Source organism: Oncorhynchus nerka, linkage group LG18 (genome assembly GCF_034236695.1).
Source record: "Oncorhynchus nerka isolate Pitt River linkage group LG18, Oner_Uvic_2.0, whole genome shotgun sequence".
In the NCBI taxonomy this organism is placed as follows: domain Eukaryota; kingdom Metazoa; phylum Chordata; class Actinopteri; order Salmoniformes; family Salmonidae; genus Oncorhynchus; species Oncorhynchus nerka.
Window position 1 is genome coordinate 24,730,193 of NC_088413.1, and position 25,784 is coordinate 24,755,976.

General features: G+C 41.3%; 3 protein-coding genes and 1 long non-coding RNA gene across 14 annotated transcripts; 1 reads left to right on the forward strand and 3 right to left on the reverse strand.

Annotated features, from left to right (window-relative positions):
• Window positions 1–3,784: 3,784 nt before the first annotated feature.
• On the reverse strand, window positions 3,785–6,251 carry LOC135561838 (uncharacterized). Of its 3 annotated transcripts, none has more exons than XR_010459678.1 (7): window positions 6,164–6,251; window positions 6,035–6,076; window positions 5,793–5,966; window positions 5,678–5,713; window positions 5,034–5,579; window positions 4,651–4,752; window positions 3,785–4,556 (listed from the first exon to the last, which is right to left on the reverse strand). It is a non-coding gene; the product is annotated as an uncharacterized LOC135561838 (long non-coding RNA). The 3 variants fall into 3 exon arrangements; XR_010459679.1 differs by adding an exon at window positions 4,849–4,964 and having other exon boundaries at window positions 5,793–6,076; XR_010459677.1 differs by having other exon boundaries at window positions 5,793–6,076.
• Window positions 6,252–8,182: 1,931 nt separating this feature from the next.
• Window positions 8,183–12,874, reverse strand: trmo (tRNA methyltransferase O). Of its 3 annotated transcripts, XM_065003833.1 has the most exons (6): window positions 12,511–12,866; window positions 12,238–12,386; window positions 11,753–11,927; window positions 11,322–11,479; window positions 10,331–10,978; window positions 8,183–9,668 (listed from the first exon to the last, which is right to left on the reverse strand). In XM_065003833.1, exons 1-6 carry the CDS (start codon window positions 12,594–12,596, stop codon window positions 9,436–9,438), a joined length of 1,449 nt encoding a protein of 482 aa, XP_064859905.1. In that variant the 5' UTR covers window positions 12,597–12,866; the 3' UTR covers window positions 8,183–9,435. The 3 variants fall into 3 exon arrangements, with proteins under 3 accessions (XP_064859905.1, XP_064859906.1, XP_064859904.1); XM_065003834.1 differs by lacking the exon at window positions 12,238–12,386 and having other exon boundaries at window positions 12,511–12,874; XM_065003832.1 differs by lacking the exon at window positions 12,511–12,866 and having other exon boundaries at window positions 12,238–12,504.
• A 208-nt stretch (window positions 12,875–13,082) lies between these two features.
• On the reverse strand, window positions 13,083–22,544 carry hemgn (hemogen). Of its 4 annotated transcripts, XM_065003848.1 has the most exons (5): window positions 22,457–22,544; window positions 16,676–16,747; window positions 14,887–14,977; window positions 13,812–14,284; window positions 13,083–13,574 (listed from the first exon to the last, which is right to left on the reverse strand). In XM_065003848.1, the coding sequence occupies exons 2-5, from the start codon at window positions 16,737–16,739 to the stop codon at window positions 13,426–13,428; spliced, it is 777 nt and encodes a 258-aa protein (XP_064859920.1). In that variant the 5' UTR covers window positions 16,740–16,747; window positions 22,457–22,544; the 3' UTR covers window positions 13,083–13,425. The 4 variants fall into 4 exon arrangements, with proteins under 4 accessions (XP_064859920.1, XP_064859921.1, XP_064859919.1 ...); XM_065003849.1 differs by lacking the exon at window positions 22,457–22,544 and having other exon boundaries at window positions 14,899–14,977; window positions 16,676–16,808; XM_065003847.1 differs by lacking the exon at window positions 22,457–22,544 and having other exon boundaries at window positions 16,676–16,808.
• LOC115116388 (acidic leucine-rich nuclear phosphoprotein 32 family member B-like) lies at window positions 20,463–25,621 on the forward strand. 4 transcript variants are annotated; one of them, XM_065003845.1, is made up of 7 exons: window positions 20,463–20,672; window positions 22,961–23,110; window positions 23,409–23,531; window positions 23,791–23,977; window positions 24,640–24,740; window positions 24,834–24,897; window positions 24,996–25,621. In XM_065003845.1, exons 1-7 carry the CDS (start codon window positions 20,619–20,621, stop codon window positions 25,079–25,081), a joined length of 765 nt encoding a protein of 254 aa, XP_064859917.1. In that variant the 5' UTR covers window positions 20,463–20,618; the 3' UTR covers window positions 25,082–25,621. The 4 variants fall into 4 exon arrangements, with proteins under 4 accessions (XP_064859917.1, XP_064859918.1, XP_064859915.1 ...); XM_065003846.1 differs by having other exon boundaries at window positions 20,464–20,672; window positions 24,999–25,621; XM_065003843.1 differs by lacking the exon at window positions 20,463–20,672 and adding an exon at window positions 22,621–22,715.
• The last annotated feature ends 163 nt before the right edge of the window (window positions 25,622–25,784 follow it).

The following is a 25,784-nucleotide window of genomic DNA, read 5'->3' on the forward strand; positions in this document are numbered from 1 at the left end:
CACTAAAATGTGCAGTTGTGTCACACAACACAATGTCACACATTTTGAGGGAGAATGCTGTGCGTGCCATTGTTGAAATGACTGACTTCGATGATCAGGTGAAATTATACTTTAGAATGTATTTATCTGTATTTATTTAACTAGGCAAGTCAGTTGGAAGGTGTCCCTTCCACTGGAGGGTTGAGCTAACGTAGGCTAATGCGATTAGCATGAGGTTGTAAGTAACAAGAACATTTCCCAGGACAGAGACATATCTGATATTGGCAGAAAGCTTAAATTCTTGTTAATCTAACTGCGCTGTCCAATTTACAGTAGCAGTGAAAGAATACAATACTATTGTAGGAGGAGAGCACAAAAAGTTATTAATAAACAAATTTGCCATATTTGGGCAGTCTTGATACAAAATTTGAACAGAAATGCAATGGTTCATTGGATCAGGTAAACTTTGCACATACACTCCTGACAACTAGTGGCCAAAATGTATATTGAACCTGGGCAGGAATAACACATTATGGCCTTTTTCTTGCATTTCAAAGATGATGGTACAAATAAAATACAAAATGTTTTTTTTTTGTATTATCTTTTGCCTATGTATGTTATGTTGTGAATTTGAACATGAACTATGCCCTTATTTAAGATGACTGTTTTTCGTATGATGTACACAATGATTAATGAAAACTTGCTCGGTAGGTCTATGTCCTCATTGTGGTTTTACAGACGTCTTTAATACGTCTTATTTAGACACTTTTCAAATATTTATGAAATGCATATTGTTATATTTGGTAGCACTTATTTGTTTTTCCTTCGCCTCAACTCCTTTCGATGTGTGGAATGGATGTGGGTGGGACTAGGTCTACATAAGGGTGCAATTATTTTTTTTTACTCACAAAAGCTCTGACGAAGGCCGTGAGGCCGATAGGTAAGCGTATTAAAGATCAGTGATACTATCAAGAGCAGTGTGCGGTTTCCTTTTTCCTTCATCTTGTTCAACTGTTACCATGCACCTGCAAAAAAGATTGCTCAGATGTGTGAGTGCCTTTTGAATTTTGAATGATCTTTTTTATCAGATCTATTGTGTTATATTCTCCTACATTCCTTTCACATTTCCACAAACTTCAAAGTGTTTCCTTTCAAATGGTACCAATAATATGCATATCCTTGCTTCAGGGCCTGAGCTATAGGCAGTTAGATTTGAGTATGTCATTTCAGAAGAAAATTGAAAAAAAGGGGCAGATGCTTAGGAGGTTTAACTAACTATTTAGCAGTCTTATGGCTTGGGGGTAGAAGCTGTTCAGGGTCCTGCTGGTTCCAGACTTGGTCCATCGGTACCACTTTCCATGTGGTAGCCGAAAGAACATTCTGACTTGGGTGGCAGGAGTCTGACATTTTTTGGGTCTTTTCTCTGAGACCGCCTAGTATAGACATCCTGGATGGCAGGGAGCTGCTCTCAATTGTGCCGCTGTATAACCTTTTGAGGATCTGAAGGCCTTTGCCAAATCTTTTCAGCCTCCTGAGGGGGAAGAGGCATTGTCGCGTCAGAGCATTCATACATCTTGCGCTTCATAGAGCAGAGCTCTTGTGAAACAAGTTGTCAAGGAAGTGAGTTTCTGTTTATCCAGCACCTCCCATCAACCAATCATGTCAACGCGGAGCTATACGGAGCCTTAGGCATTGTTACAAAATTTGGGAGATGCAAGGCGATATGGTACAGAGCTTGATTTGGCCTCCGGAGGCCCTGCAATTATGTCAAACCCTCCGGATCGCAAATACGGAGTAGGCATAAATTGGCTTAAAGTGATGTGGACACAGAGGAACTTGAGCTCTCGACCAGCTCCACTACAGCCCTGTTGATGTGGATGAGGACATGCTCGTCCCTCCGTTTCCTGTAGTCCACGATCAGCTCCTTTGTCTTGCTGACGTTGGAGGAAGAGGTTGTTGTCCTGGCACCACACTGCCAGGTCTCTGACCTCCTCCCTATGGGCCAGGGATGGTCAACTTTTGTAGGCCCGCGGACTAATTAAAAACAAAGGTTTGTCTCTCAATTTACTGTTGAGAGTTAGAATAATAGAATACAGAAGGTGCAATTTGGTTGTGCATCAGCAGTCACTTAATTAGCCCATGTCAGCAAAGCATTTTTAGATTGGTAAGTTAGTCTAGCGACCAGCTATCTAAACTTGTAGTAAGCAAGGTCGAATTACCGACTGGGGTGGGGCCCATTGATCATCAGTTATCATATTAAAAACTGCAAACATTTGCCTCCACCCTATGGCAAAATAAGTAGAATTGCAGGAAAGTAGCTGACCCACGAGCCACTGCAGCCCCTTATAATGAGTTCTGCTTTTTTGTGGCCCCCACACCCCCATCAGTTGCCCATCCCTGCTATAGGCTGCCTCATCGACGTCAGTGATCAGGCCTCCCACCGTCGTGTCGTCTGAAAACTTAATATTGGTGTTTGGAGTTGTGCACAGTTACGTAGTGTCGGTTGAACAGGGAGTATAGGAGGGGACTATGCACGTACTCCTGAGGAGCCCCCGTGTTGAGGGTCAGTGTGGTGGATGTTTTGATTCCTACCCTCACCACCTGGGGGCAGCCAACCAGGAAGTCCAGGATCCAGTTGCAGAGGGAGGTGTTCAGTCTTAGGGTCCTTAGATTAGTGATGAGCTTGGAGGGCACAATGGTAGTAATCTTCTCGTGAACATGATGATAGCTTAAGTGGCTGGGCTACTGTCAGAATACAAACAACCTGGTATTATTGTTGGAGCCATATCAGACATGTTACCAACTTGACTGGCTAGCTATCTTTTAGACTAAAGTGCTGGGGTGTATTCATTAGTCAGATTCCATCAGCAAACTGAGTAAAATGGGGCGGGACCTACCTACATTTCCCCAATAGAAACTCGTTTTTGTGGAAAAATGTTTTTGGTTTGGAGTAAATGATTTCCCTTGTAGAACATTTTGCAACAGATTAAACGTTCTGTAATGTATTTTTTATTTTATTTCACCTTTACCTAGGCAAGTCAATTAAGGACAAATCCTTATTTACTAAAGAACTCACTCCTGGGGCCTGTTGCACAAAACTAGGATAAGGGATTAAGCCAGGATATCTTGGTGATCCTGGCTCAATTGATCCGTAATCCGGTTGCACTAAAGATGGATAGGGGGCAGGAGGATATGTTATGGTATAAATTACCATGGAGATTTATTCTGTGGAGCTAGCCTGCTCCAGACCAGGCTAAATTCCAGGATCTATTTAATCTCATCCCTAATGTCAGTCAGCAGTCACCACAAATGGAAACCAATAGTCATTTCACTGCTCACTATACATTGTTATCACATAACTAGACCCACTGTTATTATTTAAACGTTTGTGATCATTAATTTCAATGATTTTGGATAAAAAATGATTTTTAGATGATGTTGCTATCATTAGATAATTTACAGTTTCCCATAGACTATAAGGCTATATATAAAATGATAGAATATTAGGGCCACAGAGGGGAAAAAAACACAAGTCATAATATTGTAACCAGTTGTTTTAAAGGAGGACAGTTGTTAAAATGACAGATGTGGGGCATTTCGTGAAATTGTACTTCAGTATGGTTTCATAAACAAAGACATGCTGATGTGCCAGAATATTAAGTATCACATTGTCATAAGTATCAAAACTGTAAAAACAATATGTAGCTTTTCTGCAGAAAGAACCAGCCTCATAAATTTATGACTTTATCCTTTTTCTTCAGTGTGGCCCTAGTACTCTGTCATATAAACAAATACACATTCCATATGAATATAAAAACACAATGTGTAACATTATGTTCCTTTATTGAATAAGGACAAAACAAAGCAGGTAAACCATCAGCTCCTTTCGAAACTGAAGTCACAGTGACTCTACAAGATGGAAAGCACAGAATCCAAGCATATTATACAAAATGATACATACACATTCAAAGGTCTGTATATAACACACCCTGCATGTCTGCACACTAAAATAAATGCAGGACAAATCCATACACATCAACTGAACAGACAAATGAATGGATGCAGTAGCCTCCCTGCAGCCTTGTATTACACACAGTATACCGCACAAACATCATAAGAGGCCAAATTCGTCAAAAACGAACCCAAAAAAACCCAAATTCCTCTGCCACCGCAGGACATATTTAACCAAAATTGAAAGCACACATACTAACTAAAATAATTCAACACATATTGGTCTCTCAGCAGCCGACCACTGTCGTCATCAGGGAAGATTGCCGGATTGTCCCAGTCCATGGCTGGTGGCACTCTGGGGGCCCTCTCCTTCCTCAGGCAGGCCACATTGTGGAGGACAGCACAAGCCACAGTAATATCACATGCCCTAACAGGGCTGACCCTTAATTTGTGAAGGCAGTGAAAGCGTGCCTTCAGGAGGCCAAAGGTCATTTCAACTCTGGCCCTGGTCCTGGCATGGGCATGGTTGTAGGCCTGCTGTGCTTCCTGGGGGTCTGTGAAAGGTGTCAGGAGAAAAGGCTGGCAGCCATACCCCCTGTCTCCCAGCAACACACCAGAGAATTCACCTGTCAACACAAAATCTCATCATTACTACCTCATAAACACAGTGATATTCTTGACACAGCCATGATGGTTATAAATAGGGGTTGTGTGGCTTACCTTGTGATAGATTTCAGAGGCCCGAAAGATTCTGGAGTCATGGACTGAGCCAGGCCATTTTGCCACAACATTGCTGATCACACAGTCAGCATTGCAGACCATCTGAAATCATAAGATGAGGAATATTACACCAATCAATGCACATCACTGGCAATGCAGAGTGTTCGTCAATGGACAATATCAAAAAGTTATGTTCACCTGAACATTAATGCTGTGAAAGGATTTCCTATTCACAAAATCGGCCTCATGGGCACCTGAGGGGGCTTTTATCCTTATGTGTGTGCAGTCCACTGCACCAATGACATTGGGGAAACCTGTCACACAAAGTAATGAGTATCCTACTATGTGTTAACAGTTGTCCTGTAATTTGTAGATCCTCTTACCTGCAATCCTATAGAACTCCTCTTTGATGTCACAGAGTCTTCTGTGGCCAGGGAAGGAGATGAAGACATCTGCTAATGCTTTGATAGCCAGACACACTCCTTATTGTGCGGCAAATTGTGGCCTTGTTCAGCTGTTCTGCACTGAGTACAGGAAGGCTCCACTAGCAAAAAAGCGCAAGGCCACACAAACCATTTGCTCCACACTCAGTGCATGGCTCCGTGCAGTGCGGTGCTTAATCCTGGGACCCAGTAGTCTGCATAGATACCTGATGCCATCTGCAGAAAGCCTGTATCTTTCATATAGATGGTCATCAGGGAAGGCCAGTGGGTCCAACCGGTCCCTGAAGACCCTTTCTCGCCTGAAGGCTCTCCTCAGCACAAGTGCTTCTTCATCCACCACATCTCGCACGAATGGGCATGCCATTGTCAGAGCAGAAAGGAACACACAATTTTGGGCCTTCATATAGGCTAGTGGCCACACCTGGTGCTGGGGGGGTGGGCAAAAGAGGGCGATGCCTTATAACGATGACTTGGTTGTACTGATTGCTGGGAAAATAAAAAAAACCTTAGAAAGATGCCACCGTCCTGTGTGCTCACAATAAGAGCTCATATGTCATGGCTCACTTGACTTTACGAGAATATACCTAATTTTTATTTTGAGCTGTGTCATCTTCTTGGAGCTGGGGGAGGAAAGAAAAATAATGATTAATACATTTGTGTTACAGTTAGCATACAGTGTACATTGAAGGCATATCTCACCTCCCTCTCAAGTTTTTTTATTTCAAGGTCCAGTTTCCTAATTGTCCTCTTTTTTATTTCGGACTCCAGTGCAAGATTTTCCATCTTTTTCTTCTTGTACTGAATGTCTATGTCTGCCAGTTCTATTTGGCGCCGGAGGTGGTTGCCATACAACTTTCTGATAGCTTGTGAGCTCTGTGAACACAATACAATTAGCGCAGCTGGAATTTGGCAGGATGTGGTGTCCTTTTATTAATACGCACTATGTTGCCAGGCTGGTTTTCCCACTGTATAGCATTTGGGTCCTGTAAAAGAAATTAGATTTTTTGATTTTGATGAGGACTCCTCACCATTGTAGAGTAAATAGTACTTTCACAGTCTTAACATGATACCTCATGCCTTCTGGAATCCAGAGAGATGGTCTCCTCCTCATCATCGTCTCCATCATGTGCGGTTGCTGCTGCACTGGGGCCTTCACCCTATCACATTTAATCGGATTCATATTGAAGCTAGTAGACAAGACATGCCAGGCCTACAGTATGCCTTTGATGGAGTACTCACTGGATCAGCATCGTCTGGTGCTTGTGCTGGTGGCTCTAACAGGAACACAGTGCTGCCAGGCACTGCAAGGCAATAGGTAAACCAAAGTCAGACAGTCCAAATTGATTCAATATGAATGTGGTTGTATCCCATGTAGAGATGGAAGGACATACCTTGAATGAAGCGGGTGGCATCTTGGGAGGAACCTATGCTCGTCTCTTTCCCCCCAGGGATCCCCTCTAAGACGGGCCTGCCTTTATTTAGCTCCAAGGCCATGTCCTCTGCTGGGGTAAGGTCAGCCTTTGGTGACCCACCACCCGTGCCTTGTCTGTGGGTATTCTTTTTCACTGCTAAAACAGTACAGACAATGTGTGAGCAGGCACCTTCTGGGTACAATATATGCTTGTGCTTTGTTAAATATTAGTCAGGGACCATACCATTCTGCAGAATGTTCTTGTATTTGATTTTGACCTGCTGCCATGTCCGTTTTGGCCCGTTCATGTTTAATCCACACACACACACACACACACACACACACACACACACACACACACACATTTAATGGAGTTACACTGCAAAAAATTACTTGGTATTTTTGTCTTGTTTTCAGTAAAAATATCAAAAAATTTATCATAGCTTTATACAGTGTGATGGAGTTACTTTACACAATTTCACTCATATCTGCAGTGCATTTCAATTAAAAATTTAACCGTTTCATAATTACAGTACAACTGCATTTTTGGAGATGTGAATTAAATATTTGAATTGTAATTGTGATGTTTCAGCGGAGCGGTGAGTGTGTAATTGTGCACTACTTACGCATTCAGGCGGTCTGCAATACTTTGCCACGCTTTTTCTCTTTGCTTTATCACTGTGGCGGTGTTGCCTTTCTTCTTAATTATATCTTTTACCTCCTCGTATGCCTCCATGAGGATTTGTGCTTCCGACGGGGAAAAGTACGCGGCTCTAGTTGCCATGGTAAATCAGTTAATCTGTGATCTGTGGCGGGGTCTATTTGAGTGAGCCGTGAGCGCGCACCTATCCAGGATTGGTTTCACCTGGCTTAATGAATCCGTGTCTGCTCATCCTGGCTTGGTCTTTGTGCAACCAATTAAGCCTGGACGCACATGTTTTGGCTTCATTGAGCTCAGCTGAGTCATTTATCCCGGATGTCTTAATTCTACTTTTGTGCAACAGGCCCCTGGGGTGTAATCTTCCACCACTAATTGGCAACAAGTTTCGTTGGCAACTAAAACGAGTTTCCTTTGTGACAAATTCAGGTAGGTCCCGCCCCGTTTAAGAAACGTTTTGCAACAGAATCGCCGGAATTAATACACCCCGATGTACAGTTTGTAACTAGTTACTGGGCTATGGAAGATAACGTTATCATTACGTTGACTAAAATGAGCTAATACCCATGCCAATGGGCATATTATTCACTGTGTTAAAGGACAGAGATAAAACAGAATTTGAACTTCACGGGGACATTTGTGTAAATTGCCGTTAGCTACAGTAGCTAGAGTTACTGGCTAACGTTATGAAACGTGACCCTATTTAAATTATTCGGCTACAAAGCGCTGTAAATAAAAGTCCGAGCTATACTTAAAATATTTCCTAAAGAAAATGTTTTTGAATGAAGTAAACAAACATACTGCAGAAGGAAACGTCAACCACCGCTTCTTCTTTCAAACACGAGAAGGTTCGCTGCTATTGGCTATAAACCGTAAACGTCAAATCCAATGCCTTCACGTAAAATCTATGGGTAGCATTTTACCAATTACTACCACCTGCTGTCGTGTTTGTTTAGGGTATGGGATTATTTTCAAACGTTTCAGATGCTGCATGTTCACAAAGACAAAGTTCAGTGGAAGTCACAGTAAAGCCCAAATTTGATTTGAGTAATTTTATTCACAAGACAGTATTTGTTTTATTTTCATACAAAACATTCCAAGACAAGTTGTATACAAAAACAAACATTTAGGGAGATTACAGAAATGTCAGATGTCTCATCTGCATCTAATCCTCACCTCAATGCATCTGTCCCACTCGATGAATGGCGTTAACGTTTTAATACAGACAGGTCATTGATAGGACCGTTACCTACCTGAGCCGCGTACCACAGCACCATGTGATCGTGCTTGTCGACACAGTCATAGTCCAGTGCTTGGAGGATGAAGTCAGCCTTTAACAGCCCGGTGGGGATTCAGTGGTCCCATTAGGCAATTCAAGTCAACTGGTGAAGGCGTAGTTGTTTTCTCTCTGTTCAGTGAACTCTTTACATCCGATTTAACAACACACTATTAATTAGTTGTAATTTGCTGACCCTAAAAACAGCGTCTCCTCAAACGAAAATACCCAGTGTGCGTGTTACTCCGAGCCTCTAACTCTCTCTCACACACTCTCACAAGAATACAAAGTAGTAGTGTGAAAGAGTGATTTGCTGTTGCTATTGGAAAGGGGAGTGGTTCTAGTAGTAAATCTATGCCAGACAATGAAAGGCCCACCACTCCACTCCATCCAACAATGACAAGTAGACCAATCCCACAGACTGTTGTCACACTGGATATAGACAGAGGGCAATTAAGTTCCCAATATAAATCCCTGAATTTAAAAGACTTTGTACTGGACATTGGATTACTAAAACAGAGGTTGACAAAGGTCAAGGGAAATACTGGAAGCAATTTTGGAATCCATATCCTATCATAGCGGAGTCGTTATTAAAACTGTGCAACAGTCTAACTTAGATAGTAAAGGCGTGTTCACTACCATTACTAAACAGAACTCAACCGTAAAGATTCCATCTGATAAGTGATAGTGTGCACTGCAGTGTACTGAGGTGCTCTCTCCCAGCCTAGAGGTGCTTGGAATAAATGCTCTATAATGTAACTTACTTAGTCAAATAAAGTGTTACGATCATACGGTATAACCAACCATTTCAACAAGCACTCTATCTTTACAGGAAAATTAAAACACTTTTTTTTATTAACAGTTGTTTATAACATTGCATTTATTTAGTTAAATATTCATATTTTCTCAGATTCACCTATAAAACAATTATTGAGAGCTGATTCCAAAATCAATCCATAGAACCAGAACCATTAGGATCATACAGAACTTGAACCATTCAGCTGGCCAGTTCTTTTCCAACAGCCACGAGTCTGACCTGGAGCACCTCAGCGAAGCCCTGTCCGAACCAGCAGGTGATGTCTGCCGTGTCCAAGGTGAAGAAGAAGAGTCTGTCCTTACAGCGGCTCCTCCGATACACTGACCTGGGGTCAGCAGATAGAACCCCTCTGATAGCGGCAGCAGCCTCTTTTGGACCACGCAGGAACCGGAACCTGGGTCGGTCACGAGATTCTAGAGAAACGGGGACATTCATAGAGGAAGAAGCCAGTGAAAATAGATCTACTTTAACAATTATGGCAAAATGGATGACGGAGAAACATTACTTTTTTTTAAAAATACCGTTGACTTTAATTTGGTAGAATAGTTTGGTGGTTCCAAACTTCTTCCATTTAAGAATGATTGAGGCCACTGTATTCTTGGGGACCTTCAATGCTACAGAAATGTTTTGGTACCCTTCACCAGGTCTGTGCCTCGACACAATCATGTGTCGGCGCTCTACGTACAATCCCTGACATGCACTGTCAACTGTGGGACATTATATGGACAGGTGTGTGCCTTTCCAAATCATGTCCAATCAATTGAATTTACCACAGGGGGACTCCAAACAAGTCGTAGAAACATCTCAAGGATGATAAATGGAAACAGGATGCACCTGAGCTCATTTCTGAGTCTCATAGCAAAGGGTCTGAATATTTATGTAAATAAGCATTTTATTGTATTTTTTTATACATTTGTAAAAAAATATATATACCCGTTTTCGCTTTGTCATTATGGGGTAGTGTGTAGATTGAGGATTTTCTTTGAAATGTAATCCATTTTAGAATAAGGCTGCAACGTAACAAAATATGGAAAAAGTCAAGGGGTCTGAATACTTTCCCAATGCATAGGCTTACCTGTATTGATGGGGGCAAGGAACTCCCCCAGCTCTCTCTCTGCATGGGGTGTGAAGCGCACCTCCAGACTGGTCACAGGAGGCTCCCTGATCCAGCCAGCGATGGTGCTGTAGGCCTCTTCCCCATAGCAAGGCCTAGCACTATCCTCCACTGGCTCCAATGGCTTGGCTTTAGGGCCACCTGAAGCCTGAGACTTTCCTACAGAGCTCCCCAGGGTGAGGGGGTCATGTCCCTCGCTGATGTAGGCCTTGAGCTCCCCCAGCACAGTGGTGAGGTCTTTGTCCAGGGCTTTCGGAGCAGAAGAGCTGGAGGCATCGCCTGGATGGAGGATGTGAACTTTGGATTTGTCTTTTGAGTGGAGTATTCTGGGGTCTGGGCTATGACTATCCTGTCTCTCAACCCCCAAGTCCAACTGGGGATCAACAGTACAGGAGGACGAAGCTACTGAGTCTGAATGCAGCGTCTCCACACTGGTGGTCCCCTCTTCTGATGGTACACTGGTGCTCTCAGGTTGGACGCCACAGTCATAAGTATCTGTGTCAATGTCCACTCTACTGTGTGGGGAGTCATAGTCAGAGATGTAGGGTTTGATATCGAGGACAGGGGTGCCTGCGATCATGTCTATCTCACTCAGATGAAGTGTGTCACCTTAAAGTAGAAAGTGAACGGTTTATTGAATAAAATACACCAATCCACATAACAGGCAGTTCGACACTGAACAACAGTGTGCCTATGGCATGCCAAGCTAAGCAATTATGGAGACAATAAGGCTAAGCATAACTGCAATAATGTCGGACACACCCACAAACTCTCTCTCTCACACACACACACACACACACACACACACACACACAATGTACTGCTCAATCTGAAATGAGACTCTGCAACATTCTGGGGATTATATATTTGGGGATGCACCTTTAGACGGAGCATTGTCACACTGCGCAGAAGAGCAAAGCAATTCGAGCTGTTTTTGACGACTGATACTAACCTGTGACTCTGTCCAGCTTGGCCAGGGTCAGACCCAGGGCGTTGGGCCGGTGGGGGCTACGTGTGGAGTACACCCCAACCCTCTGGCCGTTCAGTCTGGGGGGCTTCACCTTGGCCTTATAACTCAGGTGGCCGTTCTTATGGAACAGGAAGATGACCCTGGAAATGGAATGAGTGAAAGCAGGATAATGTATTTACTGTACAAGTGTAGACAAATTGGGAATAATAGGATGTAAGTTGACCAAAACAGTTCATGACTAAGAAAATGATTGTCACATCCTTGATACGTTTAGCTAATGAGAGAACTGTCTTTGCAAAAAATACAGATTGTTTTATGTAGTACTGACATTGCTACTTTCTTAAACAGCCTTAAGTTTAGCTAGCTACCCCCTCTACTAAGTTTGGCTCCCTATCCCCGTCTCTAGTACGTACCAGACATGAGAGTAGTTGTCCAGGCCGACCAGTGAGTGTTCAGGGTTGTTGAAAACACTCTGCTGGATCTGAAGGGTGGCCCTGGAGGGCCCACATATAGTTGGCTGTCTGGGGGTGCCATTCTTCACTGAGAAACAGGAGCTGATGTAACCTATGGGGACTGTCTGGATGGTCCCTGTGAAGGAGAAATTGACATTTAAAACAATGATTAAAGGTCCATTATCTAGCTTTGTACCAGACCAAACATATTTCAGATAGAAATGCAAGCTATAGATATGTCATTCTCATAGAAAATTATTCCCATTGGAAGAAAGTCTGATAAGCGGAAGATCCTTTGTGTGCGATATTTCTATATTGATTCTATATTGAATAGAAGTTCTAATTAAGTGCCAGTCAGCTAAAGCTAAACAATGATCAAGACAAGTCATGCGAGGAAAATATAAGAGAGGGATATAAGCGAGAAATCGAGTGCCTTAGCCAGCTACCTTTCTCAAGTGAATTCTGTGTCTCTAGTTCTGCCTGTGGCCTTGGCTGACTCTCTCTTGGAGATCGACTCTGGCCAATGTGTGTCAAAGCAGACTGGAGAGATGTCATGTGTTTTCGATGAGAACGAACAGCACTGTCCAACAATTGCCTGGGTTGGGGGGAACATTTTAATATCTGTATTGACACATTATGGTCAGCAGCATATAGGCAGTATGTAATACGAATAACGACTTCCAAGATGCCATGCGTTACATCTTGCATTCATTTCATACCTGAGATTCTTGATTTCTTTTCGCATGACAGATATCTGATGGTTGAGTTTGCTGACATGCTCGGTACAGTTGCAAGTGGCAGACATTTTGATAGTGTCTTGATTGCTTTGCTAGTTTGTCATTGATTAGATTAAATAATCAGAATTCATACAATAACATCTGATAATGTAAAATATCAGAGATTGTTTGTGCTGCCTAACAAAAGTACACATCTCTGCTGAAATGCTTCCGCACATGTGTGTCGTCATTTCTAGCTGGCCAACCAGCAACTTACTAATGGAAAGCGGTGACTGAGTGCTGTAGCAAGCATGCGCAAATGATTACGTAAATTGTGAAGCAAAATTTCAAACTCGTGTCCTGATGGGGAGTTATGGATGAAACTCGTAGAAATAACTATTTTTAATGGTTGTCAGTTTAGAGAAATGCCAAAACAACATGTCTACTGTAATATTGAATATATATAATGACTCCTTCGAAATTGTTTCACTACTGTAAGAGGACAGCAGAGGGTACTAATTGAGCAACTGAGACTTGTTCTTGTTTTGTAGATGATCATAACAAGGAGACAGTCATATTATCAACAAAGCATCACACCTTTATTATCATAGCGCTTATCTCAAATAAACCATTGGGTATAAAAAAATGTAAAAATCACAATTAGAAAACACAGTTACCAGAAATGATTAAATACAAATGCACTTTCAAATGCTGCCATATTTAGCTTGTACAAATCATGTATTAAATACAGACAATGCAGTTCTTGCAACATAACAAATTTAGACACCATTCATGAAGCAAAAATAAATAAATCCATGGGTCGGTTTAAAGCTGGAATTTATGCATCTCATTGTACATTACATTTCATATCCATACTCTATCAGGCTCAAAATGACAAAGATGAGTTAACCAGTAAGGCTAAACTGCATCACCTCTCAAATGCACATGTTGACAGAATAGATTACATTGCGTGTAATCTGTCTGTATGTTATCAGAGGCCAGATCTGAGTGGATTTCAGAAGACGTTTCTTGGTGGATGATCTTGTGAAGGAGCACCCGTGTAAAACCTGGGGAATGTAGAGAACACTCTATTCTGTTCAGGCACATTGACAGACGGCTCCTCACTTGACCCTATGACAGAAAGGTGGTTAGTTTAACATTTCTGATTATGCTATATGTGACAAATATCATATCCCCCACAGCTAGATAACATCCCAATGAGCTCATTGGCCAGACACTTCAGTAAATTCAGAAGTCAAGTACATGACTGCAAAGAGACATTCATTAATTGATGCCATTAGTACCTTGATCAGTGCCCCAGTTGTTTTGAGATGGAGGGATGTCTTCCTTCTCATCAGGACCCAAGTCCTCAATCAGCACCTGGTCCAGGGTGTCACTACCCTGGTCACTGCCTTCAGTGTACAGGGTCTCCAACAGGGATGGTGCAGGGGCAGTAACAGGGTTATACATTGGAGAAGGGGCAACAACAGCCACAGGAGCAGGGGTAGGGATAGGGTCTGAGACGGGGGGAACATACGCCGGTAGTGATTCTGGCGGGCCAGGGTCCACCGGAAGGAATGGGGATAGTGAGATCAAGGTAGGGGCAGGGGTGACTTCCACTGGTTTGGACACCACCTTTACAATGACAGCCTCCTGTTCTGGCTCCTCCTGGGAAGCCGGGAGCTCCGGAGTTGGATCAGTCTTCCTCGGCCTTCCTCGTCTTCCCGAGCTACTCTTCTCCTCTCTTCCCCTGGCTCTCTTCCTCCTGCTCTCTAGCCTGAAGTCACACAAATAGAAATGTAATGGTGGGTCGTCATTATACACTTCCTCACAACTGGAATGTTTACACTTTGCAGCTGATTACGTTGATAAGCTTGGCGATATTCATTCATTCATTGTTGATAGTGCAAAGTCCTTGATCTAAATGTGTGGTGCCAATAGCTGGAAACGCCTAAGCAACCTTTGGTTTCCTCTTGCTTCATATTGGACAATGTGGGCTGGAAGACTGATAGACAGCCAAATACGATCATGATCAAATATACTGTTTCATGTACTTTATTTATGCATGTACACATCTTTGACTATTTTCTGCTCTTACATTCTTTAAACATACAAAAACATAAAGTCATGTTAAGTGGCTTTTCAGCCAAACTTATTTAAGCACGTAAGCACTAGAGTAAGCCAATAAGGACAAAGGGCTTAGCAGCTGTATTGAAGCCCACATAGTCCACTCAAGTTTCTAGTTAAACACATTTGTCGGCTGAAGCAGAAAACCGTCATTAGTGGTTGAAATCTAGGCCTCTTCCTAACTCTAACATGTTTGTTAGAGGATGAGTGTGCATTACTAGTTCTGCACCTCTTCTTAATGTCTACATTTACCCATAAACCCACTGGTTAATCGCCTTCTCCTCGGCCTCTGCCTTTCTTTTCTTGAGAAGGTCTCTGTCTCTTAGCCGCCGCTGGATCCCACCTGTAACACCGACCAACATACACCAGTCAGCCAGTCAGTCAGCTGTCAACGACAAACAGGACACTTCACTCTCATTCCTCTTTTCAATTATATTACATCAATAGTCAGAGTGTAAGACACATTTAGTAAATATCGTAATAAACTGACAATGATTCAATAAAAATTGGATCACTTTGTTTCATTATGATTTGTTTCACTGTCCTCTCTGTACTTGATCAATTACTGGTTTATGCTGTAGTAACAAAACTCTCTCCATATTTGAGTGTTCCAGTAGTTTATGCTGTAGTAACAAAACTCTCTCCATATTTGAATGCTCCAGTAGTTTATGCTGTAGTAACAAAACTCTCTCCATATTTGAATGCTCCAGTAGTTTATGCTGCAGTAACAAAACTCTCTCCATATTTGAATGCTCCAGTAGTTTATGCTGTAGTAACAAAACTCTCTCCATATTTGAATGCTCCAGTAGTTTATGCTGTAGTAACAAAACTCTCTACATATTTGAATGCTCCAGTAGTTTATGCTGCAGTAACAAAACTCTCTCCATATTTGAGTGCTCCAGTAGTTTATGCTGTAGTAACAAAACTCTCTCCATATTTGAGTGCTCCAGTAGTTTATGCTGTAGTAACAAAACTCTCTCCATATTTGAGTGCTCCAGTAGTTTATGCTGTAGTAACAAAACTCTCTCCATATTTGAATGCTCCAGTAGTTTATGCTGCAGTAACAAAACTCTCTCCATATTTGAATGCTCCAATAGTTTATGCTGTAGTAACAAAACTCTCTCCATATTTGAATGCTCCAGTAGTTTATGCTGTAGTAACAAAACTCTCTCCATATTTGAGTGCTCCAGTAGTTTATGCTGTAGTAACAAAACTCTCTCCATATTTGAATGCTCCAGTAGTTTATGCTGCAGTAACAAAACTCTCTCCATATTTGAATGCTCCAATAGTTTATGCTGTAGTAACAAAACTCTCTCCATATTTGAATGCTCCAGTAGTTTATGCTGTAGTAACAAAACTCTCTCCATATTTGAGTGCTCCAGTAGTTTATGCTGTTGTATGATTTGTGTCAGAAATGGACTGCAAATCCAATGCAGCTATATAGCAGCAGTTGTATAAACCATCAGCATACCAATGTATAGGATGATAGTACATATTATACCATGGCATTGTTGAATACTCCTTTCTGATTGGCTTGAAGGGCATTCTAGAGCGTGCATTATTTCCCTATAACTCACTCTATATTTGCACGGTAGAATTCAATGGCTATTACATTGTTTGAGCTGCTTTTGAAAGAAAAAGTTTAATTGAAAACAGTATTGTATAGGATGATTAGTACATGTTAGTACATGGTGTCTGGGACTACAAACATACAGTATGAGAGAAACAGACTCAGACAGAGAACATCTACAGTAAAATGGTCTTCCAAATACATGTTCCTATTGAGTTGCAATCAACTTAGTGGTACATCTGTTTGGACAGATCAACCATCAGTAAGTCCTTTGTGACCCAGTTTGCAGCAAAATACATTGGCAGGAATATGCATGAATAGAGCCAATGTTAACAAATAAAAGGACAGTATGACATACTAATACTAGGACTAAGATTGTAACCCTTTCCAGAGAACAGTGGTACATCTGAGAAATAATTGGATATTTCACTATAAAACACAGAATAGAGACAATGTTCAGAGGTCATTTACCTTGGTTATCATTGGGATTTTTATATTCCAACTCTGGTTTCTCTTTATCGAACGTCCCCTCCATTTTGCCTCCTGTAGAAATGAATGTAACTTGTTGAGAGGGGCAAGCGAGCAGAGAGGGGTAAAAACGTTGATAAAAAATGATGTCTGTTTGCAAGTCCCGCCCCCCAAAAATCCTTATCTGGTTAACCATTACCATAGCCCTCGAAGGGTTCTTAAGGCTCAGCTCTTATCCTATTTGTAAAGGTGGAGGAGTTGGCACAAAACGGGCATAAAAAAGCAGGCCATGTTGCTGGCTGTGTGTGTGTGTGTGTGTGTGCGTGTGCGAGAGAGAGAGAGAGAGAGAGCGAGAGAGTTGTCATGGGGCTGCCTATACAGATGTGTGTGTCTGAGAATAGCAGCACAGTATAAATAAAAGGTGCGGAGTATGTCACTGGTGCTCAGGAGGGAGAATGACTGAATTCTGGCAATTTATCTCTTGGTGTTATGCAATATCCAGTCAGTGATATGAGAAGGAGCACAGTAGGGTTCAACAAGAGAAAATAAAGCCCAGAGGGACTGAGGCAGACAGTGTAGGTAGGCTAGCTAGCTGTGAGTCAACGCTTCTGGGATAGACTGTGTGCAGCACGTTAGAAGGTTATAGCCATAGACATGCACACATTCCGGAAGGCTCCACACCGGCCCTACATACATACAGTGTTTGACTTGGACTGAAAAAGGTGCCGCCGGTACTCATTTTGGGTGACGGTACTGTTTATATTTAGGTGCAGGAGTTCCACAATACTTTTGAGCTAATATTCTTTAAGAGGAACAGGAGCTCAAGCAGTAGAACATTTGAGGTGCCGATACTCATCTCTGGGGAGCTCCTGCCCAAGTCAAACACTGAATACATATTCTACATACTTTAGGCCATGTATTTTTCTCTTTCGAGAACTACAGTGCAGAGAAAATGTATCCTATATACCAGATTCACTGGAACTACAGTATACATTCCTATAAATTGGAAAGTAAACACAATGTCCTCCAATCCATTCACTGAATACTATTTAGTCTGACAAAAAGATAACTTTATGGCTGTTGTTTTTTCTTTCTCCCAAAAACCTTGAAATACCGCCATGTTTTGTTTTTGAATCAGGCGGCAAAAGTAGCACCCCTACCCCGCGACTCAGGGTTTTCTACAGTAGAGTGGAGGCATAACCATCTTATCTCATCACAAGGGAGCTGCTCATTCTCTGGGCGTGTTCTCAATCTTCTCCCTGCACATTGAAGCCTCAGCCTGCTGTGTCTGAGCCAGTGAGCCTCTCTGGAAGCCGCTGCTTCACTAGAGCAAATAAGACTCAACTGCCTATCAGTCTTCAGTCAGGCACAGTTCTACTAAGAGGCCCTATACTAGATTACTGTACTTAGTCTAGTTTCTGGCATTGGAATTTTGTGTCAAATAGAATTTTTCTCAAACAATAGTTTTACATGAACTTAGCAGACAGCCAAGTACTTTGTTAGCCATTGACAAAACTAAGTAAGCCATAGCCTAAACAGTTCATTCTGGGAGACTAGCAATTTCCAATGCAAGGCCACAAAGAGTACTGCCCTACAAATAATCTATGGACTACCAGATATGTGACACCTCTATTTTTATCTTCAGCTTTGGAGGGGAGTTTGACAATGACACTTATGGAGAACAATATGCAAAGCAATAGTAGGTTACCAAAATAATAACTCAATGTGCAACAAATGAGGACACACACACATACACAAAACTACCTTGAAAAATGCGTGTTGAGGAAAATCAGTTTGCCGGGATCCTGCTGTCAGAATCAAATCAACTAACACACTAACACTTCCGTGGATATTATACTCAGCGGGTTCACAATAATGTACCCCCTTCTGTCTCTTTAAGGGGCAATCTGCACTTGCTACATCCATTTTTGGATGTATAAATTAATGATATGTACCCATTGATTCTTGAAGAATATAATTTATAAATGCCTCATGAGCTTAGTTCAACTATCCTACCTCATCAGAACCCAAAATACAAGCTTTTTTTACTCCAATGTTTGTAAACAAAGTAGCCTCAAAACATGGTTACAATTATAATTTTGATTGCATGGCTGGTCAGCCCTTGCATCCATAACTCTGTCTGTGAATTGAGAGTGGTTACATGACTCCCTCAGCCATTTACTAAAATAGGGGCAGCGAAAAAACACTCTGTTTCCACTGCTGATTGCCCCATTAAAGGCTTGCACATATTTCTAAGCAATCGATTAGATAAGCAGATACAGTCAGAGAGAAGGCACCCACACACACCCATAATGCATGACAACCTCATGAGTTTGAGGAGGCTGTACAAAGACATTGCAGTGCCCTCTCCTGGTAAATACTTTCTATTACCGATTACCATGTTCAAAACATGGTTGAAATGTACAGCATAGTACAGTAGGTCCTGTAATGGTATTTATTTTAGAACATTGATTTTAAGATTAGTTACATTCATATCCAATATACAAAACTTTCATGTTTTACATATTGTGATTTAAAAGCTGTGATTGCGATTTTACAAATGTTACCACCATATTAATTAAAATCCATACCAAAATAGAAACACATAGCTATCTCAAGCATAGTAATTGTATAGGTACCGTTAGTCTTGAATTGGACACACATTGGTGACCTGACTAGATCCTACGAAAGGCTTTTGTAGAGATGCACCTAGAGATGCAAGAGACTCTTTCATTGAAAAAAAATGTAAATAAATAAATTGGCTTGTTGATGAATAGAAATTTTCACTAAGGTAATTTGTTGCTGGTTCATAATTGCCATAGGTGTAAGCGTTTCTTGTCCTGACAGAGAGGTGATCTTTGGTGGTAGCGGGAGGCACACTGGTGTGTTCTTCTGCTTCAGGGATCTTGCGTCTCTATGCAGGAAGCGTAAGGGAGAAGTACCCCATCATGGTGTGCATATACAATGCTCCCTTCACTGTAAACCAAATAAACGCACTCTACATACCGGTTCTAATAAAAGGGCAAATTTTATAAGATTATGGGGCATCGTCATACTGCTTGAGATACTGATTATTATGAAATGAAATAAGTGTAGGCACATTAAATAGGGTGTAATGTTTATTGAGCATATGTACATTAGGACAACAATGTCATGTGTTTAGGTTACGTTGAAATGTACTGATAAACAAAGAATGCTATGAAAATAATTTGCCGCTGCCTTGTCAACAGGTATCTTATTAATTTCAAAATAAGGCCTTTTAAATACAATAATTAGATGGTTGCTTGGGTTTGACCTGTTACACACATGTACCAGTGTGTATTATACATGTGTGAAATGGAAATGTACTTTTTGCATATCCCAAATCCCCCTGAGACACCCTCGAAGTGTGGGGTCAAGGCTGGGAGGGGAGCTCAAACATCTCTACTGTAGATGTTTGAATTAAGTAAATAATAGTCCTGATTTCATTTGTTTTTTCTTTAGCAATTTTGCAATGATTTCTGATTATGTAATCAATTGATTTATTAAATATGTTTCAAATAATCTCCGAATTACAGAATGTTACAAACTGGTTATTTTCATAAAAATAATCAAATAAAAAGACTGACAAAAAACAGTTGTTTTAACTTAGAATTGTACATAATACATCACTTTTCCCCCAGAAATAAATCGCACCTCAGTTGTTTCATGGCAGCGTCATGTTCTGTGACTGCAATGCCTGTTTAACGGCAGTGAGCGTTTCTGACCAGAGATGGCACTATTGAGAATATATTTTGTTTTAGTCCCGTTTCCCTCCATGGTTTCTCCTCTCCGCGGGTAACTTGGCGTTTGGCTCAGTTCATTATACAGTCCCATATTCTTCCTCCATTAGGGCATCTCTCTGCCTTTGGACTGAATATAAATTACACCGACACCCAAGACAAAAGTTCAACTTTCGTAGGGCGAGATGGACATGAAGAAGAGGATACACTTGGAACTAAGAAACAGGACCCCATCTGATGTAAGTCGTGCCTTTTAAACCAAACCTTTCGTTTTCTGGCTAGCTTGCTACTTTTTTTGCTTTCCAAGTGACCTGTGTAGCTAATGGTGACCACATGGGCTTAATGTTTCTCATTTATTAATAGAGCGGAAAATACTTAACTGTAACAAGCTACATTACACTGTCCCCGTTGGGGCGTGAGGGGGAACAAGACAATATTCAATCGTTACTTTCGAAAGCCCATTATTTTTTGCTTTCTGGCATTATTGCAGTGTTAACAGTTTCAGTCACTGGGTAGATGTTGCACACACACGGTTCGAATGCAACAACGTTGTCTCAATTATTTGTTAACTTCTACATCTGTGTTGTAGGAGACGTGTTTTTCCACGATGCGTTAGACATTGACGGAATGGTTTATTTTATATAGACCTTGGTAGCCATGTTTGTTGCTAGCATACATTCTAAAATGGGGCGCCCTTTATTACAATGCACTTATATCCACAACAATAATCCAAAAATAAGTTTATACCATACCCCTACGTTTGTGATATCATTCAAGAGATCACGGGTGGCTTCTTTTCGACATTTTCCACAAATTGGGTAGGGACACATTAGATAGCTAGTTTGCTAGCTAGCAAGCAAATAACATTAGTCATTAACGTTTGTGCTCACGAGCCAGCCACATCTTGTAGGTTACAACTTACTAATTACACCCCCTTTCGATAGCTAGCAATAAACGTTTTATACAACTTTACTTGCTAAGAATCAAATGAAGTTGAGGAAATTAGCCAGCTACAATGTCGCCGATGATTTAACGTTACATGCCTACCCTCACGTTCCGTCAAATGTTATTGTTCGATTTGAGATTCATAAACTAAATAATTTCCCGCAAATTAAAGCTGATTTGTTAATGTTGCTAATTCGTAGCAGTCAGCGAATGTTTGGTTCCCGCCATATTATTCACCACAACTACCACGAAAGCAAACGAAATACTTATTGAAACTGGCTAACCTCCACGTTCAGATTCGGTATTTTGTATGTTAATCATTTAAAATATCTAATGCTTCGGCTACCGACAATCTCCGAATAACGTGTTGGTCGTCGGCTCGTGCAATAGTCTGCCTGAATGACACGAGACAGAGGAAACTGCGTTCGGTGCGTGTGTTGCTAAAACTACGTTGACGCTCTCTGGTTTTCATGCAAACATTGATAAAAGTATTCTACATTGAAAGTTAATTTTAAGGGATGATTTTACGTAATTACAGCATGTAAACAGTCATCCATCTCCGGAGAGTTTAGAGAACTCTGCATACTATATCTCAGGAATCGCCATGTTGTCATTCTGCCGTCTTTGAAGCTCTGGAGAAAGGAGGCTCCATCTTTGTTTGACTAATTTCCGTTCTGAATATTTCCTTCGACGTTGTTTACGAAACGGTGATCTAATGTAACAAACTGTTATATCGGTCGTTCGCTCGACGGCTAAGTGATCCATTTCCCCAATAAATTCGATTTGAAAATAAAAAAGTGTATCTTTACAGGGTATATTTGCAATCCTTTCCATTGCTGTAGGGTAGGTAATGGCGGGCAGTCAAGCTTCTCTTGCAGGTCCTCAACTGCACGGCAGCGCTTAAAAGGGCAATGGCTAGCCTGTAGCGAGCTTGCTAACAAAAAGCATTGCATGTGTCATTAGTGACTGAACAGCGGGCAAGTGAAGGTAGAACTGTATTGTGCGGTTCTTCCTCGTGGCAGCTGGTTTAAAGAAACAACCGCGGTGCCTCGACATAAAACATCATGCAACCAAATACCTTTATTGATGGCTCCACTCGACAGCTTTATCAATGTTTCACTTTGCACAATGTTTCACTTTGCCACTGTGCGAATCATGACATTTGACGTTCAGTGTTAACTTTCTTCAACCCTTTTATCGAGCTTTTGGTTGCGTAACGACTGTCCCTCGCGTGAACTTTTTAAACGATGAGATTTTGTTGTGAGGAATTGAAATGTTGCAAGTATTCATACATAAATCAGGAAAACGTCAGAATAACAACCACTCCTGTCATTGAGGTCCATATTTTGTATATTGACCTTTTTCAATCATGAAGTTTAGATTCGATCGTAGTTTGGTTGTTGTATTGATGCCGCAAGTTGTTGTTGCCAACATGTGACCATTCTTAACATATTTTTGCATATATGCGTAAAATAAAGCTTTTATAATATGTGTGCATTCTCAATTTTAGAGTTTGTAGTGCATCTGTAAACAATACATATATATGCTTTTCTTTGGATTAAAATTTTACACATTTTTATAGGTACGAGAACTTGTCCTGGATAACTGCAGATCAAATGAAGGGAAAATCGAAGGTCTCACAGCAGAATTCGTCAATCTGGAATTCCTCAGTTTGATAAACGTTGGCCTAATCTCAGTCTCCAACCTTCCCAAACTTGGGAAACTCAAAAAGGTAATGTTTTTATTTTATTTTTTTACACAAGTTACTTACAGTATAAACATTTTTTGTTGACTCCTTAAAAAACATACCTTAAGTTCTGCCTGGGGGTATAGAACGGATGCGTTCCTAATGGCAACCTATATAGTGTGCTATTGATGGCCCTTGTCAAAAGTAGTGCACTATTGTGTAAGGAATAGGGTTCCTTCCATTTATAGGGCATAGTCATTGTTTTCTGAAAGACTTACTTGCTTGGGAGTTTTTTTTGTTTGTTGTTGACAGAAGTGACTGATATCTTCACATTATGTTGCAGTTGGAACTCAGTGACAACAGAATCTCTGGTGGCCTTGACGTGCTAGCAGAGAAACTCCCCAACCTCACACATCTAAATCTTAGCGGGAACAAACTGAAAGACATCAGCACGTTGGAACCTTTGGTAGGTACACCAAACTCCCGGTAGAGCACAATACAGTGCAACACTGTCTCAGGCTATGCCTCAAATGACACTATTCCTCATATAGTTGGTAGGAAACTGTTTTAGACTAATTTCTGATTTGTTTCCCTATGTGGCTCTAGTCAAAATTTGTTTGCTAGCCTATATGGGCAAAGGTGTGCTCTAAAATGAAATTAGAGATTTATTCAGCCAGTGTTTTTTTTCACCCCCTAATTAACCTACATCCATTTTGGTCCCACAGAAAAAGCTGGACGGCCTGAAGTCTCTAGATTTGTTCAACTGTGAGGTGACCAACCTGAACGACTACAGGGAGAGTGTGTTCAAGCTGCTCCCTCAGCTCACCTACCTGGACGGGTATGACGTGGAGGACCGAGAGGCATCCGACTCGGACGGAGAGGTCGACGGTGTGGACGATGATGATGATGAGGGTGGGCATCCTTTTTTTTGTGTGTGTGTGTTTTCCGGGAAAAATATGAGGAAGTGCAGATGTGAGTTGAATGGGGGTCTTCTGTAGCTCAGTTGGTAGATCATGACGCTTGCAACATCAGGATAGTAAGTTCGATTCCCGGAATCACCCATACATGTATGCTCCCGTGACTAAGTCGCTTTGAATAAAAGCATCTGCTAAATGGCATATATTACTATATATTAGAATCCATAATAGTATATCGTGGGTGTTTTGTCATGCAAGGGAATTTTATTGTGTATTTGTACTGTTTGTCGGCATGTGTCTGTGATAACGGACAATGGATGTGATTAGATTTTTATTAGGATCTCTTTTAGTCCTCAGTTGGACTGATCTACCAAGAGTCCTTAAACATTCAAATACAATTTATAATATTATCACATTTTCACATAACACACTGTTGCAAACCGACATAATACACTGACATTGACCAGATAAATACTCTGTCTGAAAATAGAGATTGATTCCTTCATCTACCATAGTCCTGCACAACCTTCCAATTTATTATATCTAAATGGTTCTAACGTATTGTTTGAATTTCTATATTGAAAGGTTTTTGGTTTGTTCAGATAAATTATTCAATTGCTCTGAATCGAAAACTGATGCATTTATTTTGTTTTTTAGAAGATGAGGAGGGAGAGGAGGAAGACTTGGATGAGGAGGATGATGACGATGAAGAGGGAGTAGAAGGAGAGGAGGAAGATGAGGTCAGCGGCGATGAGGAGGTAAAGCCCTTTTTGGTTTGTTTGACTCAATAGTTTAAAAGATCAACAGGGGGCATATTGTTGATTCTGACCTGCTCTGTCCCTTCTCTCCAGGAGGAAGACCTTGGCATTGAAGGTGAAGTTGAAGACGAGGAGGATGAGGACGACGATGAAGAGGGTATGTCATTGTCATACTTTTTGTCACGAACTCATGTTAAAAAGTTTAACTTTCGGATACTTTACTAAGTACAGTGTAATAACTCTCATTTCCCCTAGAAGTTGAGGCTGTCAAAGGCGAGAAGAGAAAGCGAGAACCCGATGATGAAGATGACGATGATGATGACGACGAGGACGACGATTAAGAGCAAAAAAAACAAGAGCCTGTCAAGTTACCAACCCCTTCCCTCTCCACCCTTACACCCTGCCTACGCCACGCCTCTCCTCTCCCCCCCAGCTTTTGAGTCCCCGTGTGGGGAAAGACTGTACCGGATGGGTGGTCCGAGTGGAGCTGCCTGCTCCCGATGGAACCGAGAGCCATTCCCAAGGTTCTCAAGCAGCGCACCACTCCGCATTCCACAATTTCACTGTCAACTCCCCCTTTATGTATACCTGTGTGAGGACTTTGGGACTGGTATCTAGTTTTGGGTCTGTGCTTTTAATATTTTGTTGGATGAACTCTGAATTTATATTTTATGTTGTTGGATTTATTATTTCTTCCCCCTCTTCTTTTGTCTTTGTTTTATTTTCCGTTCCTTATCCCCCCCAATAAAATGATTGCTATAGCAGCTGTGTGATGAGCGAGCTATGATTTTGTGGCCGCCTGTTGCACAAATCAAGGTTGTAGCTACATTTTTACTTCCTGTATGACCAAACTACTTTGTAAATAAAATGTTACAATTTTGCGCTTTGCTCTCTTCCTGCCAGAATGAATCTGAGTTAAGTGCAAGTCGTCTGTCTCACCCCCTACTGGCAATAAGTTGCCTCAGTGGGAAAATTGTGTAACACTCATTTTTATATTACATAGAATATTAGTTTCCTAAGGCCCCAGAATGGATACTTCAAAGT